Raw genomic sequence first — 20373 nt, forward strand, 5'->3', positions numbered from 1 at the left:
GTATGACACAGATGTGTGACACAGGTGTGTGACAGGTGTGTGACACAGGTGTGACACAGGTGTGTGACAGGTGTGTGACACAGGTGTGTGACACAGGTGTGTGACACAGGTGTGTGACACAGGTGTGACACAGGTGTGTGACACAGGTGTGTGACACAGGTGTGTGACACAGGTGTGTGACACAGGGGTGTGACACAGGGGTGTGACACAGGGGTGTGACAGGTGTGTGACACAGATGTGTGACACAGGTGTGTGACACAGGTGTGACACAGGTGTGTGACACAGGTGTGTGACACAGGTGTGTGACACAGGTATGACACAGATGTGTGACACAGGTGTGTGACACAGGTGTGTGACACAGGTGTGTGACACAGGTGTGACACAGGTGTGTGACAGGTGTGTGACACAGGTGTGTGACACAGGTGTGACACAGGTGTGTGACAGGTGTGTGACACAGGTGTGTGACACAGGTGTGTGACACAGGTGTGTGACAGGTGTGTGACACAGGTGTGTGACACAGGTGTGTGACACAGGTGTGTGACACAGGTATGACACAGATGTGTGACACAGGTGTGTGACACAGGTGTGTGACACAGGTGTGACACAGGTGTGTGACACAGGTGTGTGACACAGGTGTGACACAGGTGTGTGACACAGGTGTGTGACACAGGTGTGTGACACAGGTGTGACACAGGTGTGTGACACAGGTGTGACACAGGTGTGTGACAGGTGTGTGACACAGGTGTGTGACACAGGTGTGTGACACAGGTGTGACACAGGTGTGTGACAGGTGTGTGACACAGGTGTGTGACACAGGTGTGTGACACAGGTGTGACACAGGTGTGTGACACAGGTGTGTGACAGGTGTGTGACACAGGTGTGTGACACAGGTGTGTGACACAGGTATGACACAGATGTGTGACACAGGTGTGTGACACAGGTGTGTGACACAGGTGTGACACAGGTGTGTGACAGGTGTGTGACACAGGTGTGTGACACAGGTGTGTGACACAGGGGTGTGACAGGTGTGTGACACAGGTATGACACAGGTATGACACAGATGTGTGACACAGATGTGTGACACAGGTGTGACACAGGTGTGTGACACAGGTGTGTGACACAGGTGTGACACAGGTGTATGACACAGGTGTGTGACACAGGTGTGTGACACAGGTATGTGACACAGGTGTGTGACACAGGTGTGTGACACAGGTGTGTGACAGGTGTGTGACACAGGTGTGACAGCTGCCGGCGGGCTCCCCACGCGGGCACTGCGCATGCGCGCAGCGCGGCTCCCACGCCGTCTCTATGGCCCCGCCGGCGGCCGGAGCGCCGCGCGCGAGGGGCGGGGCCGGAAGTGGCGTCACGCCGAGCGTCGCCGAGGCGGAGGGGCCGCGCTGAGGCGGGAGCGGCGGCGGCGGCGGGTGAGGCCCGCGGGGGCGCGGTGGGCACGGCGGGCACGGCCCGCGGGCTCGGAGCGGCCGGGCCGGGCTGGCGTGCTGCCCGCCCGGGGGGCTGCGGCTCTGCTGGACTCCCGTGAGGCGCGGCGGCGGCGCCAGGCCTGAGCGGGCCGCGGCGGGGCGGTGCGGCCGGGGGAGGCACGGAGCGGGAGGCCTGCGGGCCGGCTGCGGTTAACCAGGGGTCAGGCATTGTTTCGGTCCCGTGCTTACCTGTGCCTTGCTGTATTTACCTCTGGGGGGCCCGTGTTTATCTGTGTGCGGCTGTGTTTGCTTTTTTGGGGGGGGGTCTTGTGTTTTGGGGTGTGCATGGCGGGCCCTGTGTTTGTTCTTGTGGGGGTTCTCTGTTTATCCATCCGGGGGTTCCCTCTGTTTACTTTTGAGGGTTCCCTGTATTTATTTTTGGGGCTTCTCTGTGTGTATCCCTGAGGGGATTCCCTGTATTTATCCATGGGGGGGGGTTCCCCTTTGTTTATTTTTGGGGGGTTGCCTGTATTTCTTTTTGGAGGTTCCCTGTGTTTATCCATGGAAGGGGTCTGTGTTTATTTTTTGGGGGGGTTCTCTGTGTTTATCCATGAGGGGATGTTCCCTGTGTTTATTTTTGGGGGTTCCCTGTGTTTATCCATGGGAGGGGTCTGTGTTTATTTTTTGGGGGGGTTCTCTGTGTTTATCCATGAGGGGATGTTCCCTGTGTTTATTTTTTGGGGGGGTTCTCTGTGTTTATCTATGAGGGGATGTTCCCTGTGTTTATTTTTGGGGGTTCCCTGTGTTTATCCATGGGAGGGTCTGTGTTTATTTTTAGGGGTTCCCCATGTTTATCCATGGGGGATTCCCTGTGTTTATTTTTGGGGGGATGCCTGTGTTCATCTATGGGGGGTGTCTGTGTTTATTTTTGGGGGATTCCTCGTGTTTATCCATTGGGGTTCCTTGTGATTATCCATGGAAGGGGTCTGTGTTTATTTTTGGGGGTCCCCTGTGTTTATCCATGGAGGGATCCCTGTATTTATTTTTGGGGGTTCTCTGTATTTATCCATGGAGGGATCCCCCTTTTCACTTTGGGGGTTCCCCTTTTTACCTTGTGGGGCCCCTATTTTTACCTATGGGGCTGGTTGAATTTACCTGTGGGAGGTCCACGTGTTTTCCAAATATTTACAATATTTACAGTATTTACAATATTTGGGATCCTTGTGTTTGCCTATGAGGTTCCCTATATTTTCCTACAGGGACACAGCCACCCCCCTAATGCAGCTCCAGGACAGTTTAATTTATGTTTGCACTCAAACATAGATTTATTATTGGGTTTTTTGTGCTAAAAGGAGGCTCTTGTTTTTCGAGAGGGTCTGTGTAAGGTGCTGATGTGTGCTGAGCTCCTTCCCGTGTTTCCTAGAGGAGATGAAAAAGAAAACAGGAAATGGAATGAAGCTTTGGTTTTCCTGTGGATACCCAGGGCTGTGTTATCTGTGTTCTGAGAGTGCTTTTTATCAGCCATCTCCTCGGAATGCAGGCATTGTCATCGTGGGTTAATAAGAACACACAGCCACAGGAAGGAGAGGAGCCTGCTCCTGAGGAATTCATGGCTTTGTGACCAAATTTAATGTTTTCTTCCCTTTGAAGCATCCCCTGTTTCCAGCCTGTGAAAGTTGGGGGAAGTGAGATTTTAATTTTTTTTTCCTAATCCATTTTTTTTTCCTTACTTCTTTTTCATGAGGCTCAGCTTGCAGAGAATCCAGCTGCCTCTTCCAGAAATGTGATTTATACATGGAAGCTGATCTCCCTGGGCTGTCTCCCGTGTTTCTTTGTGCTGCTCACACTAAATATCAAACATTCTCCCTCTTTGATTGCAGCATGAAAGGCAAATCTATACATTTAGGAGCTTGTCATGTCTCTTGTTCTCCGTGATGCTCGTGAGCCTGTCACTGGGAAATCTGGGATCAAAGGAGCTCTTTAGCTGCTTCCAGCCGTGTTGGAAACATCTGTCTAAACAAACTGGAGTTTTTCTCCCCTGGTTTTGACAGAACTCGAGTGCTGGGAAGGAGAGCAGCTATTTTTTAATTCATTTATCTGATTGTGGCGCTGATGCTGCCTTTGCTGCTTTTGTCTTGCATTCCAGTTTTTGGGGATTTCCCCCCCCCCTTTTGTGTTTCTCTGTTGGTTGGGATTCCCCTCCTGCCCTGTATCTCTGTTCCCCTAAAGATTTTGGTTTTCATTTGCAGAGATCAATCCTGAATATTCCCAGGAGCTGTTCTGCCCCAGTGTCCATCTGCCAACACTTCAGTGAGGGAAATGAAGAGAAATTCCCAGTTTGAAATCACAGGGAGTGTTGCCCTTTTCCCAGCCTGGAAATGAAATGAGGGAAGTGAAGAGAAATTCCCAGTTTGAAATCACAGGGAGTGTTGCCCTTTTCCCAGCCTGGAAATGAAACTCGAGATAATTTCAGTAAGGAGGTGATGTAAGAGCAGATCTTTATTTGAAGGCCTTCATGGGCTTTTGTGAACGTCTTCTTAACATCACCTCTTAATGAAATGATCTTGAGTTTCATTTCCAGGTTGGAAAGAGAATATCCACAGGCAGGACAAAACAATATCCACAAGAGAATATCCACAGGCACGATGAAACACTAAATGTTTGGATTTTGAATTCAGCCAGAATCTTCTAACAGAGATCTGCAGATCTTTATTTGAAGGCCTTCAGGGGCTTCTGTGAACATCTTATATCACCTCCTTGCTAAAATTATCTTGAGTTTCATTTCCATCTTGGGGAAAAGGCAACAGGAGAAATCCAGAGGCAGGATGAAACACTAAATCTTTTTTTTTATTTTGAATTCAGCCAGCCAAACAGAGATCTGCAGATCTTCATTTGAAGGCCTTCAGGGGCTTTTGTGGACATCTTTCTTTTAGAGCAGATCTTCATTTGAAGGCCTTTGGGAACTTTTGTGGACATCTTCTTATATCACCTCTTACCAGAATTATCTCTAGTTTCATTTCCATCTTGGCAACAGGAAAAGGCAACAGGAGAATATCCACAGGCAGGATGAAACTTTTGGATTTTGAATTCAGCCTTGAATTCGTTCGAACAAAGATCTGCCGTACAATGGGGAAGGCAAAGCCCCAAAATATATGTTTATCTTTTATTGCAAATGATTTTATTATGCAGGGATTTCCACTCTGCCTGGGATGGTTGGGATGTCATTTCCTCCCCACAAAGGCGAGAGGAGCCAGCAGAGCCCGGCAGGGCGCCAGGGCTGTGGCTGCTGATTCAGGCTGTGGCTTTGTGCCTCTCGTTCCAGCACCATGGCCACGGACTGGCTGGGCAGCATCGTGTCAATTAACTGCGGAGAGAGCCTGGGCGTGTACCAGGGCAGAGTGTCTGCTGTGGATCAGGTCAGCCAGACCATCTCCCTCACACGGCCCTTCCACAACGGCGTCAAGTGCCTCGTGCCAGAGGTCACCTTCAGGTTAGTGCCTGCCTCGCCCCCACTGCCTGTGGCCTGCTTTGAAAAGTCTGCTGAGGAAGGCAGGAGCCTCCCTTGGCATGGAAAATGCAAACCCCCTCCCTCTGAATTGTTGTCATTTTGAAATTAAGGGGCTCTCAGCAAAGATATGGGAGCAGGAATAACAGTTCTTTACTAGGAAAACTAAAAATGCAATAGTACAAACCAACACTGCCAGAGTGAGAACAGGCCCTGAGAACACCCTGTGGGTCAGGGAGGTGGCAGCAGTGCCATTCCATGGGGGCTCAGCCCTCCTGCAGTGCCAGCTGTGCTTCTGCTGGAGCAGGATCCTGGACAAGGCTGCAGTTTTCCTCTGAAGCCCCAGGGATGCTGGAGATGGGCCTGGGCTCCTCTGGGAGTGCAGTGGGGCAGAAAGCTGCTCCTCTGGGAATGCAGTGGGGCAGAAAGCTGCTCCTCTGGGAATGCAGTGGGGCAGAAAGCTGCTCCTCTGGGAACGCAGTGGGGCAGAAAGCTGCTCCTGTGGGAACGCAGTGGGGCAGAAAGCTGCTCCTGTGGGAATGCAGTGGGGCAGAAAGCTGCTCCTCTGGGAATGCAGTGGGGCAGAAAGCTGCTCCTCTGGGAATGCAGTGGGCAAAGGCTGCTGTGGTGTCCCAAAATCTCAGATTGTATCCAGGTAGGAATGCTTGGCTCCTCCCCCTTGGCAGAGCCTCTCCCCATGGGATGATGGAATTTTATCAGGTGCAGGGGACACCCACTGGCCATGAACAGGAGAGAACTGCTCCACAGATAGGGGTAGAATACACACCCCCATTTCCAACCTAAGACAGCCTGGCTGTTGGATGATTTTTTATATTATTATTGGATTATTATTATTGGATTATTATTATATTAGTTTTTTTTTTATTTAGAGATGGGGTAACTGAGAGGTATTTTAAAAATTTTATTTATTTTTAGATTTATGAGAAGGGTGAGATAGTATCAATGTTATAATTGATGGTATTGCAATTAGCAGTTAAACTGTTTCTTAATTGTTGTCAGAGTTTTGCATGAGAGACATTCAGGGAAGTGATGCGAAGCATTCACCAGCACAAAAAATGAACCCTTTCCTTTACACCCTTTTAAGGTTTGGAGCTGCTTTACCTCTCTCCTCATCCCATGTCTCAGCAGGAAGTGAGTGCTCTGGGGATTGGCCAGCACTGAACCCTCCAGTGCATTAGCTGGGAAATCCCAAAATGGGTGAAATCTCCAATTGCTGAACCAAAACCACTCCACCTGTAAAGCACTAGAAGTGCTTTTTGGTTTATTCGGTTTTTGTTGTACTATCTTGTAGATGTTTTAAAGGTAATCATTTAAAATTACTCTTCATAAGTCTTACTATAATAGATTTTTTATAATTCTGTTTTTCTGAAATATTTCATTTTATTTATAAAACTAATTTTAAATTACTCTTCGTAAGTCTTACTATATTTTTTATAATTCTGTTTTTCTGAAATATTTCATTTTATTTATAAAACTAGAATTGCTCTTCATAAGTCTTACTGTATTTTTATAATTCTATTTTTCTGAAATATTCAATTTTATTTATAAAACTAATAATTTAAAATTACTCTTTATAAGTCTTACTGTAATATATTTTTATAATCCTATATTCCTAAAATATTCCATTTTATTTATAAAACTGTCTTTTAAAACTTTTTTAAAATTAAATTTCTCTCTTAACAATATCTATCTTATTCTATAGTATTTCTAAATCAACATTTCTTATCTTAAAATTGATATATAAATACATACTATATCAACCTTCTCTCTAACCTTAAAAACTCTCTAGAAATCCATTTGTAGAGATTTGTATATAAATACATACGATATAAAATTGATATATAAATACATACTATATGAAATTGATGTATAAATGCATACTATATAAAATTAATATATAAATACATACTATATGAATTTGATATATAAATACATACGATATGAAATTGAAATATTAATACATACTATATGAAATTGGTATATAAATACATACCATGTAAAATGGATATATAAATACATACAACATGAAATTGATATATAAATATATACTATAAACATTGATATATAAATACATACTATATAAACCTTCTATCCAACCTTAAGAACTCTCTAGGAATCCATTTGTAGAGATTTAAATATAAATATATACAATATAAAATTAGTATATAAATACAATATACAATACAATATGAAATTGATATATAAATATGTACTATATGAAATTGATATATAAATACATACAACATTAAATTGATGTATAAATACATACTATATGAAATTGATGTATACATACAATATAAAATTGGTATAAAAATACATACTGTATCAACCTTCTATCCAACCTTAAAAACTCTGTAGAAATCCATTTGTAGAGATTTATGTATAAATACATACTATATGATTTTGATATATAAATACATACTATATGAAATTGATGTATAAATACATACTATATGAAATTGATATATAAATACATACAACAAGAAATTGATGTATAAATATATACTATAAACATTGATATATAAATACATACTATATAAACCTTCTATCCAACCTTAAGAACTCTCTAGGAATCCATTTGTAGAGATTTAAATATAAATATATACAATATAAAATTAGTATATAAATACAATATACAATACAATATGAAATTGATATATGAATATGTACTATATGACATTGATATATAAACACATACAATATGAAATTGATGTATACATACAATATAAAATTGGTATATAAATACATACTGTATCAACCTTCTATCCAACCTTAAAAACTCTGTAGAAATCCATTTGTAGAGATTTGTATATAAATACATACGATATGACATTGATATATAAATACATACTATATGAAATTGATGTATAAATGCATACTATATAAAATTAATATATAAATACATACTATATGAATTTGATATATAAATGCATACGATATGAAATTGATTTATAAATGCATACGATATGAAATTGAAATATAAATACATACTATATGAAATTGATGTATAAATGCATACTATATAAAAATGATATATAAATACATACAACATGAAATTAATATATAAATACATACTATGTAAAATTCATATATAAATACATACAATATGAAATTGATGTATAAATACATACAATATAATTGGTATATAAATACATACTATATCAAACTTCTATCCAACCTTAAAAACTCTGTAGAAATACATTTGTAGAGATTTATATATAAATACATACAATATAAAATTTGTATATAAATACATACAATATGAAATTGGTATATAACTACATAAAATATGAAATTTCTATATAAATACATGCTATATAAAATTGATGTATATATACATACTATATAAAATTGATATTGATATATAAATACCTACTATAAAAATTGATATAAAAATACATACTATACAAAATTGATGTATAAATACATACTATATAAAATGGATGTATATATGTATATGATATTTACATAGAATTTTATTTATACTTATTATTTATATATTATAGGAACTATAATTTTTAAATAATTAATATATGTAGTATATTAATCTATAATATGTATAAATATATAATATATGTAAATATATATTATGTAATTTTAAAATAATATATGTAGTATATTAATCTATATGTATAAGTATATAATATATAAATACATTATATATAATTTTACTTTATGATTTTATTAATATCTTTTACATATTGAGAAACTAATTTTAAAATAACTAATTTATGTAATATATTAATCTATAATATGTATAAATATATATATAAAGATATAATATATAGTTTTTATTTATGTTTTACATATAGGAAATAAAATTTTTAAATAATGTATGTAATATATAAATTTATGATATGTATAAATATATAATATATAAATATATAATCCATAATTTTAAATTCATCATTTTTATTGATATATTTTGAATATATAAAATATAATTTAAAATAATGAATATATAAATCTACATTATGTACAAATATATAAGATATATAAATATACGTACTATACACTTAGTACATAAAATATATGATACATGTATACAGCTTTTATTTAGAATTTTTATTTATATATTTTTCTATTTTAGGGGTTTTATTTCTCTCCTGTTCTGTTGTAGCAGGGGGAGCTGAGGTGCTTTCTCAAAGCTTTGCCCTCAGCAGTTCCTGGTGACACTGTGCTTAAAAAATATGAACAGGAGTCACTGCTCACTGCACATTTTCCTGTTCCCTGCAATGTAGTCAAGGCTCTGAGTCACTCATTTTTCACTAACATTGACTCCACAAAGTCAATACTCTTTTTAATTTTTTTTTCCTCTTGGACTTTGAAGAGAGACACTGGGGGAAGGCAGCAGGGATGTGTGGAAGTCTCTGCTTTCACATCCCCCTTGGACAAACGCTGAGTTAAAGCTGGAAGAGCCCAATCCCTCACTTATTTCTTGCAGCCAGTGCAAATGGAGGTCTTTATAATCACTGCTTTGTTTCCCTTTGGCTTGTGCCCAGTGCTAGATTAGTTTTCTTCAGCCATTTTTTCTTTGGAAATGGGAAGTGTCCTCCTTGTCTGAGCATGAGCTGCACTGATCTGAGGGTGGCTTTCTGCAGAAATGGATTAAAAGTAATAGTAGCCTCAAGGCTGAGAGCAATTAATTAGCTAGGAACTGTTAAATTAATGCAGATTTCTGCAAAGGTCTGGGCCAGTTGCTTCCATTTTTTGCTTGACTGATTCCTCTTTCAGCTGCAGAACCTTTCAAACGAAATCCAGGTGCAGTGCAGGCATACTGAAGTGGTTGTTTTGAATATTTGCCGTTTCATGTCTGTGTATGTTTGAGCATTAAAATCCTTTTATTGCCTTGTTTTAATTGATGATGGCATCAGAACAACCCCATTGGACAACGATGCTTTTCCTCAGGAGGTTTTTTCCCCTGCCAGGGTGTGTGCTGAATTCCTGATTTTCTCGTGCTGTTTTTAGGGCAGGTGACATCACAGAGCTGAAGATCCTGGAGATCCCGGGGCCGGGGGACAGCAGGCAATGCGGGGACTCGCAGCAGATGGACACGGCCATGCCAGGGGTGGGCTGCCAGGTGGGACCCAGCCAGAACGGCACTGGCAAGGTGCTGAAGAAGCCCATGTCCAGCAGTGCCCCGCAGAACATCCCCAGGAGGACAGACATGAAGAGCCAGGACATTGTCATCTCCCCACAGCAGCAGTGCTCCAAGAGCTACATGGATCGACACATGGAAACGCTGAGCCAGTCCAAAGGCTTCCGTCGGAGGCACAATTCCTGTGAGTGTGGGGCTGTCCTGGAGCTTTCCTGCTCCAGCATCTTCCCTTTTGCACCAAGCTTTGCTGGGAACTTCCCCTGGCCCACCCTGTGGGTTCTTTTGAAATAGAGTATATTTCGGAGCCCACCTGACAGCTGGGTTGTGGTCAGGTGTGGAGGGGGGGGTCTGTCTCTTGTTCCTGACAGAACGAGAGGACACAGCCTTAAATTTAGGTTGGATGTTAGGGAAAAGTTTTTTTTTACTAAAAGAGGGCTAAAGTACTGGATTTGTCTGCCTGGGGAGGTGGTGGAGTCACCATCCCTGGATGTGTTTAAAACAAGACTGGATGTGGCACTCAGTGCTGTGGTCTAGTTGTGGTGGTGTTAGGGCATGGCTTGGACTCAATGATCATAAAGGTCTCTTCCATCTTAGTGATCCTGTCTATGTAGAAAATGTCTAATGCCACTTCCAAAGATTTCCTCATTTTGCTGTCTTTCCTGTTTGAGGATTGCCCAGCTTCCAGCCTTTTCCTCTAAAAGGAGCTGCAAACAAACTGCAATATGATCCTCGAGTGGGAGGAAACACAGTGGGTTGTAGCAGCTCAGTGTTGTGTTTACAAGGATCCTCCAGGAAAAGTGAAAGAAACATGCAGTGAGACTTTCCCCCACTGTTTTGTCTTTCATGATTTTAAGACTTCCTGAGGCAGCAGTGAGAGTTCAGGATTAATGGCTTTTTCTTTTTTTTCCTGCTTAATTCAACCTCTTGCTTTTTAAATCTCCCCAGGCTTTTCTATTTAAGGCTTCTATACCCATAACCTATTACAACATCACCCTGTACATAATTACAAACTGGTTTTGGCTGTGTTGTTAAAAATACAAATTAATGAGGGCGATGTAAAATACAATCAGAGCATCCCAAAGTCACACATCTCTTATTTTTATTTCTCTTGATAAAATCTTCAAAACTGGGCCACAGCTGGCTTTGTTCACTTTTTTCCTCAAAGCCCCCTGAGCTATCTTCTTTTCCAAACCTTCATAATCCCATTCCTGAAATTTCAGTGTACATCCAGCATATTTCCATGACTTAATTGTTGAAGCCTTGGTGTGCATCCAGAGTAATTCCATTAATTTTCCCCCCTCCCTTTGCAAAAGAAACAAATGAAGGTGGGCCAGGCCAGTGAAACAGGTGTAAGGCTGTGTTCTTGGAGAGAAATTCCTAGACCTCTGGAAGTCTTTCTCCCCCACCACCAACTGGGATACTTTTAACCCTTCCAGGATGTCTGCTAGATTTGGGGTGAGCAGAGTTAGGAGTTGTCAACTTCACCCCACAGACAACTCATATTAGGTTTACATGAGCACAACAGGTCACTTTTACAGGCTTTGAGGCAGGCTGAGCAAGGTCCTAGGTGTAGATTGTTAGCTTGGGTTCATTTTGGAATACAAGAGGTACAGAAGGGATGTCCTACCCTGTAAAATGTGTGTATTTGGAGAGCTGGGTGAGTTTTGGGAGGGGGATGGAATTGGGCCTGGCTTTGTGCAGGAGTGCAGGGAAGAATGGGCTGAGATGTCATCCAGAGCTTGGGTCCTACAGCTGAAAGTTGACCTCTTGCTGGCCTCTAGCGTGCCAAGTGAGGGCCAGAATTCCCTTTTGGAGCCCTGGTGTGACAGGAATCAATAAACAACAAACACCAGCGCAGGTTCCCAACAATGGCTCTGCTGCCGTGCTGGCACCGGGCTCGTGGTGCCAGGGCTGGCAGCAAAGCCTCCCACAGGGATCTCTCAGGAAGGCAGCCAGCTCGCTGCAGACTTTGTTTGCTTGTGTGCTGTACATGAAAGGGTTGTTATTTCTTAGAAACAAAAAAAGACCGGGAAGGATTGTTTATCTTGTGAGGGAAGTGCTTTTCTGTGTGCCAGCTTGGAGTGGAGCTCTCCTCATGCAGGGCAGAGCACTGGAAGCTGTGATCCAGAAGCAGCTGGAATAGGAGAGCTGCCTTTCTGCAGCCTTTGCTTTCTTCCCCTTGCCCTTTTTTTGCCTCTTTTCTTTTCCCTGAGCAGGACCAGCTGTCACTTTTCCAGTTTAGAAGGCGATGCTTGAAGAGGAACAGCTCCTAACTTTGCTCCCAGCTCGCTGGAGCCCTGTGCCACATTCTGTGTGACTTCTGTTAGGGGGCTGTGGAGCAGCCAGGGCAGAGCTGTGTGGGTCAGCAGCATTGCAGAGCTCAGGGTGGGTCTTTGATGAGTTTTGATGAGGTGGGCTCCTGGCTTTTTCTTTGTGGCTGCAGGGAGCTTTGCAGCCATTGTTCTCCAGCTTTTCTGGTGCAACTCTTTATTCCATCAGCATTCCATGTTCACATCAGCTGCTCCTGTCCCACTGGACAGCCACTCTGAGTTTTGGGGCAGCTGAGGGGAGTGTGGAGCTGTTTGCAGAGGGGTCTGGCAAGGAGTGTGACAGGAACAGCCTGAGCTGGCCAAACTCTTGCCACAGACACGAGCAGCAGGCGGGGTTTGCCTTTGTGGCAGTGCAGGCTCCAGCTTGTCCACCTGAACCCTGAGCGTCCCTTGGCTTCTGCTTGAGCTGCAGTTCCTGAATGCTGGGAGAGCTTGGGCCTGTTGTGTTTGCATTCCTCATCTTCCTCCTTCAGAGCACCAGCTGTGGCTGTGATTCCAGCAGTGGCAGTTTAGTTCCAAACCAAATCCTGTCCAGCTTTGTGTCACCTTTGGTTTGGGAGCTCTTCATCTGGGACAGAGTGGAAGTTGGTACCACAAGCTTTCAAAACCATGCACATAAATGAGTGGTTGCAGTGTGCCTACTGAAACTCCTTCCTGGGAAGCCTTACCCTTTCCCCTCTCCTAAATCCTGTTTTGTCCCCACAGTGCTGGAAATTCTGCTGTCTGTCCTTCCAAGACACAAGGTGCATTATCGTTTGAGAAAGATGTTTGGGTTTTTTTTCTTAATGGGGAGTGGTTATTCTGCAAGGCCTGGCAGATTTAGGATCTTGCTGTGGGGACTGGGAAAGCTTTCAGGTTAGTTATTAACCAGTTCTTGAGAAAAACCAAGCCCCACACTGTCTGAAATAAATCCTTGCTGGGGCAGTGCGTCTCTGCCTGGAAATAAACCAGGTACTCATCCCCAGCAAATCACATTTTCAGCATGACTGGAGTTAGACATGCTGAAACTGGACTTGTAAGGGAACAGGAAGGGTGCTGGTGGAGTTTGTGCCTGTTGCAAATCTTTTGGGGTGTTTGAAAATCTCCTTGGATGGCTTGAAATTCTTTGTTTCTGTGTTATCGAACTGATTCTCTCCAACTCATTTGTATAAATCCCTCACAAAGGGGATTATCTTAAACAACAGAAAATGGTTTAACAGAACAAGAGCTCTGGCTTGATAACTTACTCCATCTGTTGGACACTGTAGGTGATTCCTGTAACTGCAGGAATTGGCCTGAAATATTTTCTAGTAATTGCAAATGTGACACTGGCAAGGAAAAACAGAACAATAGTGTGTGGACCTGAAGGACAAAGGAAGAAATAAGCAAGTAAAGGATATGTTGACCCCATCATAGTATATTTGCATCAGTTCTTCATCTCCAGGCCTAAGGAGGAGACTTTCATCAGTCTCACTCCAGAGAATGTGGGCTTTCCCAATGACTTGTGATTGGAAAGAAGTGTATTCCAAAACACAAAGTAATGGGTAAGGAGGAGAGTGGAACAGGAATGAGGCAATGAACTGTGTGTGTCATATCACAGAAATTACATCAAGGTTGAGGAAAAAGAGGGTTTGAAGGTTTGAAGGTTTGACCTTCAGGGTTTGAAGTTCTCCCTTAAAGATCATTAATAGGGAAGAAAACACTGACAGTAGTTGCTGAAATTTAGAGGAGTTCCAAAAAAGGGCCTGGGTCACACACCTGCCTGAAACATAGGAAAACTCCTAGGTCACAGCTGATTACCTTGTCACTGATGTGGCACCGGGATTAAATCAAACCTGAAGAAACACCTTTTTTGCTACTGTGGGCAAGCCTGTTTTTCTAACCTGGCTGGTGGGAAGCCCCTGAAGTCTCTTTGCTGATGCTCTATTTTCTATTGCTGTTCTGTTTTCTATTTGATGTTCTATTTTCTGCTGGCTTAGCTGAGCGTGAGTAATGCCAGCTCCAGGGGTGAGCTCCGTGGTGAGTACCCTTTGAGTGAGGGGACTGTAAGCAGGAGCTCCCCTTTCCCACAAAATGTGCCTTTTTCCCTTTTAGGACACACTCCAGCTTGCTTTTCTTTTGGCTTAGGGTCATCCAGCAGCCGCCACCCGAACCAGGTGACCCCGAAGAAGAGCGGCCTGAAGAACGGGCAGATGAAGAGCAAGGACGACGAGTGCTTTGGGGACGACATTGATGAAATCCCAGACACTGATTTCGATTTTGAGGGCAACCTGGCCCTTTTTGACAAGGCAGCTGTGTTTGAGGAGATCGAGACTTACGAGAGGAGGAGCGGCACCCGCTCCCGAGGGACCCCCAGCGAGAAACCCGCCCGCTACCGGCACGACGAGAACATCCTGGAGTCAGAGCCCATCGTCTACAGGAGGATTGTGGTACCCCAGAACCCCAACAAGGAATTCTGCACGGGTATGTTCCTGACAGGGACCCAAACTGCTGCCTTTGGGGCCACACACGGTGGATTTTTGCTGCGAGGGGTCAGCTTAACGTGCTCCAAGCAGGGTTCACGTAAGGTTGGATTTGCGTGTCCACACACAGCCTTTCTGAGATAAATACTCAGAGAGGGCAGCAAAGTAAGTGTTGCTCCAGCAGGGAGCAAAGCTGATGGTTGGGAACTGAGTAAGAGGTGTTTGAGTCCTTGCTTTGATTTCAGTAGCCTGGGGAACCCACGTGGATTCAGGAGAGGGACAGAGGGATGGGCTCAGGATTTGTGCTTTCATGGTTTCAGGAGATTTCCTCTGCTTCTGGCACTCCTTGGCATTTCTGGGTGGGTTTAAATATGCTTCATGTAAAAAGGACTTATGGCACATTTAGTCCAAATTCCAGGTAACTTTAGTCTCCTTGGGATATCTTGCCTTTGATTTTAAGCACTTGTAAAATGAGTGAGTGAAGGAAATTTGGCATTCCAGGAACGTTTCTTTTTCACATCAGAATAAAATCAGATGTTAGCTCTTCCTGCAGGGACTCAAACCAACTGATATTCTGGTAGCCTGAGCAGAAGTGTGAGCAGCTCCTTGGGCTGTCATTCGTCCTCTGCCTGGAAATTCCATCTGGGGTGTGAAACGCTTCAGCGAAGGAAGCTGATGGATTTGTAATGATTTGCTGCTTCTCAGTTGTGAAAAGTCCCTTTTTTTTTAATGGTTCTGGCGTATAACAATGTCCTAGTGCTCCATTTCTGTCATTCCTCTTCCTAGTGTCCCGTTCTGCTCTCGGATGGGAGGAAAACACAGTGGGTTGTAGCAGCTCAGTGTTGTGTTTGCAGAGATCCTCGAGGAAAAGTGAAAGAAACATGCAGTGAGACTTTCCCCCAGTGCTTTGTCTTTCATGATTTTAAGACTTCCTGAGGCAGCAGTGAGAGTTCAGGATTAATGGCTTTTTTTTTCTGCTTAATTTAACCTCTTGCTTTTAAATCTCCCCAAGCTTTCAGCATCTGTCTGTGGAAGCAGCCACACTGATTACCCTGTGCTGTGTGAATAAGCACCTCTTCATTTTCTGTGTGGTTTCCTGTCTATCTTGTGGGTTTTTTCGAATTTCATACTTGTCAATCCATCTTCCAGTTGGCTTGTTTGAGAGGAGACAGGGCCTCTGTGGATGTCTAGTCTGAAACAAAAGCTAAGCCACTTTTGGCAGCCAATCTGAGCGGGATGGCTGATAGGGGATTCTAGCAGCAGAATTCCTGGGAGGAAAACCACCATGCACTGAGCAGCAGTGAGTAAATTCAGGGATGGAAACCCAATCCTGTTTGCTGCACTCCCAATGCTTTGTTTAGCAGCTGGAAGGAGGATGCTGAGCTGTAGGCAGCCTGCCTCTCAGTGGCTCAGAGAGCAGCTGGTATGATTAAATGAGTGCCAAGAGCTCCAAAAGCCTTTTTGGTTTTGGATGTGTCTGTGGCAGGATTCTCCCTGCAGAGTTTTCTCTGGTTTCCTAAGGGAAGCTCTCCTTGCAAAAAGCACTTCCTAGTTATGACAAAGCACTTCTTTCTCTTGTTTTTTTTTCACCCTGGGCCAGTCTGAGAGATGATTGTGTTAACAGAGACAGTGAGACAGTGATTCTCTGTCTGCTGCAACAGCACAAAACTGATGCTGGGGATTGGCAGGGAGTTCATATCCAGCTCTTGGCACCGTGGGATCTCTGTCTCTGGATCCCTGCCTGCTTTTTTATGCCATGGAGGTAGGGAATAACCAGGATGGTTTTACAGAGGTAAAACCAAACTGCTGATGTCAGTTTTGAGTCAGTCTTTTGAATTCCCCAAAAGACTCACCTGCAGGACTTCCAGCCTGGGATTTTATTGCTGACTGAAAGAACTTGGTGTGTGTAGGTTAAGCACTTCAGTCTACTGGGATGCTTTTCTGAGAGCTGGTTTTGTGGAGCTAGGCTGTCAAGTAAAACACTTCTAAAACAAGCCTGTGTTTTAGAAGTGAGCAGGGAATGAAGAAGGTGGGAATCTGTTCCAAGCAAAAGTGAAAACCTGGAGCTAATAGAACTTACCAGGTGATTGTGGCTGAGCTAAGTCCATCCCTGGGACTCCACATGTGAATCCCTCCTAAATACATCATCAGTCTTCAGTGGTTTGGTTGGGCTGCTGTAGAACTGTCTCTTTATTTACTGGGAAATGCAACTGTTTGGCAGAAACTGCCTCCCTGGAAAGGCTGATCCTTGCATGAGGTGTGAGCTGCCTTTTTCTACTTCCAGAGAATTTAAATGTGTGTTGTCTCTGTTCCTCCTGTTGGCAGTAGAATTGCTGTGTTTGAACATCTCTGTGTTTTGGGAGCAGGTCCTTCAGCAGAGCCAACATTGTGCAGGAGTGTTGGAGCTCAGAGGAGTTTGCAGGAGGGTCTCTTCTTCAAACAACCCTTTCCTTCACAATGAGGAGGTAGAGGAGCAGGCAGAGCTTTGTGCCAGGATCAGAGGCTGGGTGTGCTCTGAGGGTGATGCCCACAGTGTGGCTTTTCCTTTGGAAAGGCTTTTCATTTCCTTGTCCTTGACTGACTTTTCTCCTCTTTTTAGCTCCTTCATGGCTGGATGTGAATATTGAATGTGTGAAGTGTTCTGGGCTGCTTTGAGGAGGGTGAAAACTTTCACTCTCCTGGAGTTTGCTTCAGGAGCAAACAGAGTAGGCCTGGGGCAGAGTCCCTTTGTCCCTCGGGCAGTTTTTTGCTCAGCTGGAGGGAATTGTGCACTAATGCTGGGAGAGGCTCACACTGGAAGGTCAGCCAGAACTCTGGTGGGATTTGCTGTAATTAAAAACAATGATGGTGATTAACAAAAGCAGCCCTTAAGGTCGTGTTGTTTGAGGGGCAGTGAATGTCTTTGGCTGAGTCTGCAGGCAGGTGGGTCCAGCTTTATCACCAGCAGAAGGCAGCAGGGAATGTCTCCTGTGCCTGGTGTGGCCAAGAGCTCCAGACTGTCACACTGTGAGGCTCTGGACCTGGAGTTGGGACCAGGGATTATTCATTGCCAAAGGAAAGAGCTGATGATGTCAGGACAGCTTGCAGGAGGTGCTGAGTCCAGTTCTACCTGAGCCAGTGCCTGGATTGATTTTAGCTGAGAACTAGAGAGCTGCTGAAACGGCCAAGGGAAAAGATGGGATCCAACACCTGAGTTCCTCTAGTGTCAGCCCTCTCCTTTTTCCCTGCCACTGCAGGCTTGGGAAGCATTTGGGCATCCCAGCAACATTACAGGGCTTGTTTGGGGAAAAACTCGTCATTCTTTAACTTCTGCTGGCTTGGGATGTTTTTATCCACCCAGTGTCACTCTGCATGTCACAAAACTGTTCAGTCTATATCTGCTTTGTGGTTTTGTTTGGTGGTTTTTTTGTTGGTTTTTTTTTTTTCAGGCAGCTGTAAAATACATTTATTTAATATTAAAATGCCTGGGCTAATTTATTTTATTGCCTTCATTAGCAAACAATAAAGATGCCCTGTCCAACGCAAACATAATTAAAGTTGGCAGAGCTTCAGTTTTGTGGCAGTGGTGTTATTGTTTGTGGGTTTACACGTCGCCTCCTTGATTGCTCTCTGCCAGAGTTTATTTAACTCCCTGGGCCTGCTTTTGATGAGCCAGTCTGACTGGTTGGACCTTGCGTGAGGGCAGAGAAGGGAAGTTCTCCTGGCATTTCAGCCTGCTCCTGAGAGGGAGCAATTAGGACGGGCTGGCGTGCTAAATGCCACTTCATCAGTGCCTCAGATTAACCCACTGGTGGCAGCCAGCCCATGGTAAAGGCTGCTCCAAGCAAAAGTGAAAACCTGGAGCTGATAGAACTTACCAGGTGATTGTGGCTGAGCTAAGTCCATCCCTGGGACTCCACATGTGAATCCCTCCTAAATACATCATCAGTGGTTTGGGCTGGCTGCTGTTGAGCTGTCTATTTACTGGGAAATGCAACTGTTTGGCAAAAACTGCCTCCCTGGAAAGGCTGATCCTTGCATGAGGTGTGAGCTGCTGGCTGAGGGAAGGATGTGGAGGGGACACAGGTCTGGGCTGAGCTGGCTGCATGCAGGGTTTAGACTGGCATGCAGGGTTTTAGACTGGCGTGCAGGGTTTAGACTGGCATGCAGGGATTAGACTGGCATGCACGGTTTAGACTGGCATACAGGGTTTAGACTGGCATGCAAGGTTTAGACTGGCATGCAGGGTTTAGACTGGCATGCAGGGTTTAAGACTGGCATGCAGGGTTTAAGACTGGCATGCAGGGTTTTAGACTGGCATGCATGGTTTAAGACTGGCATGCAGGGTTTTAGGCTGGCATGCAGGGTTTTAGACTGGCATGCTGAGTTTAGACTGGCATGCAGGGTTTTAGACTGGCGTGCAGGGTTTAAGACTGGCGTGCAGGGTTTAAGACTGGCGTGCAGGGTTTAAGACTGGCATGCAGGGTTTAGACTGGCGTGCAGGGTTTAAGACTGGCATGCAGGGTTTTAGACTGGCGTGCATGGTTTAAGACTGGCGTGCAGGGTTTAAGACTGGCATGCAGGGTTTAGACTGGCGTGCCGAGTTTAGACTGGCGTGCAGAGTTTAAGACTGGCGTGCATGGTTTAAGACTGGCGTGCAGGGTTTAAGACTGGCATGCAGGGTTTAGACTGGCATGCAGGTTTTAGACTGGCATGCAGGGTTTTAGACTGGCATGCAGGGTTTAGACTGGCGTGCAGAGTTTAGACTGGCATGCAGGGATTAGACTGGCATGCAGGGTTTTAGACTGGCATGCAGGGTTTAGACTGGCATGCAGGGTTTAGACTGGCATGCTGAGTTTAGACTGGCATGCAGGGTTTAGACTGGCATGCAGGGTTTAAGACTGGCGTGCAGAGTTTAAGACTGGCGTGCAGGGTTTTAGACTGGCATGCAGGGGTTTAGACTGGTGTGCAGGGTTTAGACTGGCATGCAGGGTTTTAGACTGGCGTGCAGAGTTTAAGACTGGTGTGCAGGGTTTTAGACTGGCATGCAGGGGTTTAGACTGGTATGCAGGGTTTAGACTGGCATGCAGGGTTTTAGACTGGCATGCAGGGTTTAGACTGGCGTGCAGGGTTTTAGACTGGCGTGCAGGGTTTAGACTGGCGTGCAGAGTTTAGACTGGCATGCAGGGATTAGACTGGCATGCAGGGATTAGACTGGCATGCAGGGTTTAGACTGGCGTGCAGGGTTTAAGACTGGCATGCAGGGTTTAAGACTGGCATGCAGGGTTTAGACTGGCATGCAGGGTTTAGACTGGCATGCAGGGGTTTAGACTGGCATGCAGAGGTTTAGACTGGCATGCAGAGGTTTAGACTGGCATGGAGAGGTTTAGACTGGCATGCAGGGTTTAGACTGGCGTGCAGGGTTTAGACTGGCGTGCAGGGATTAGACTGGCATGCAGGGTTTAAGACTGGCATGCAGGGATTAGACTGGCATGCAGGGATTAGACTGGCATGCAGGGTTTTAGACTGGCATGCAGGGTTTAGACTGGCATGCAGGGTTTAGGCTGGCATGCTGAGT

The 20373-nt window shown here is 44.4% G+C and overlaps 1 protein-coding gene across 2 annotated transcripts in view; it reads left to right on the forward strand.

The window, feature by feature from the left end:
- The first annotated feature begins 1351 nt into the window (after window positions 1-1351).
- EDC3 (enhancer of mRNA decapping 3) overlaps window positions 1352-20373 on the forward strand; it is a 30032-nt gene continuing 11010 nt past the window's right edge. The window contains exons 1-4 of one of the 2 annotated variants that reach the window (XM_053954433.1): window positions 1352-1424; window positions 4744-4911; window positions 9916-10229; window positions 14482-14817. In XM_053954433.1, the coding sequence (XP_053810408.1) occupies window positions 4748-4911; window positions 9916-10229; window positions 14482-14817 (814 nt within the window). In that variant the 5' untranslated portion in view covers window positions 1352-1424; window positions 4744-4747. Of the gene's footprint in view, window positions 1425-1622; window positions 1642-4743; window positions 4912-9915; window positions 10230-14481; window positions 14818-20373 lie in introns of those variants that run through there. The other variant, XM_053954434.1, reaches the window with a different exon arrangement.

This window comes from Vidua chalybeata, chromosome 13 (assembly GCF_026979565.1).
Source record: "Vidua chalybeata isolate OUT-0048 chromosome 13, bVidCha1 merged haplotype, whole genome shotgun sequence".
Lineage (NCBI taxonomy): Eukaryota > Metazoa > Chordata > Aves > Passeriformes > Viduidae > Vidua > Vidua chalybeata.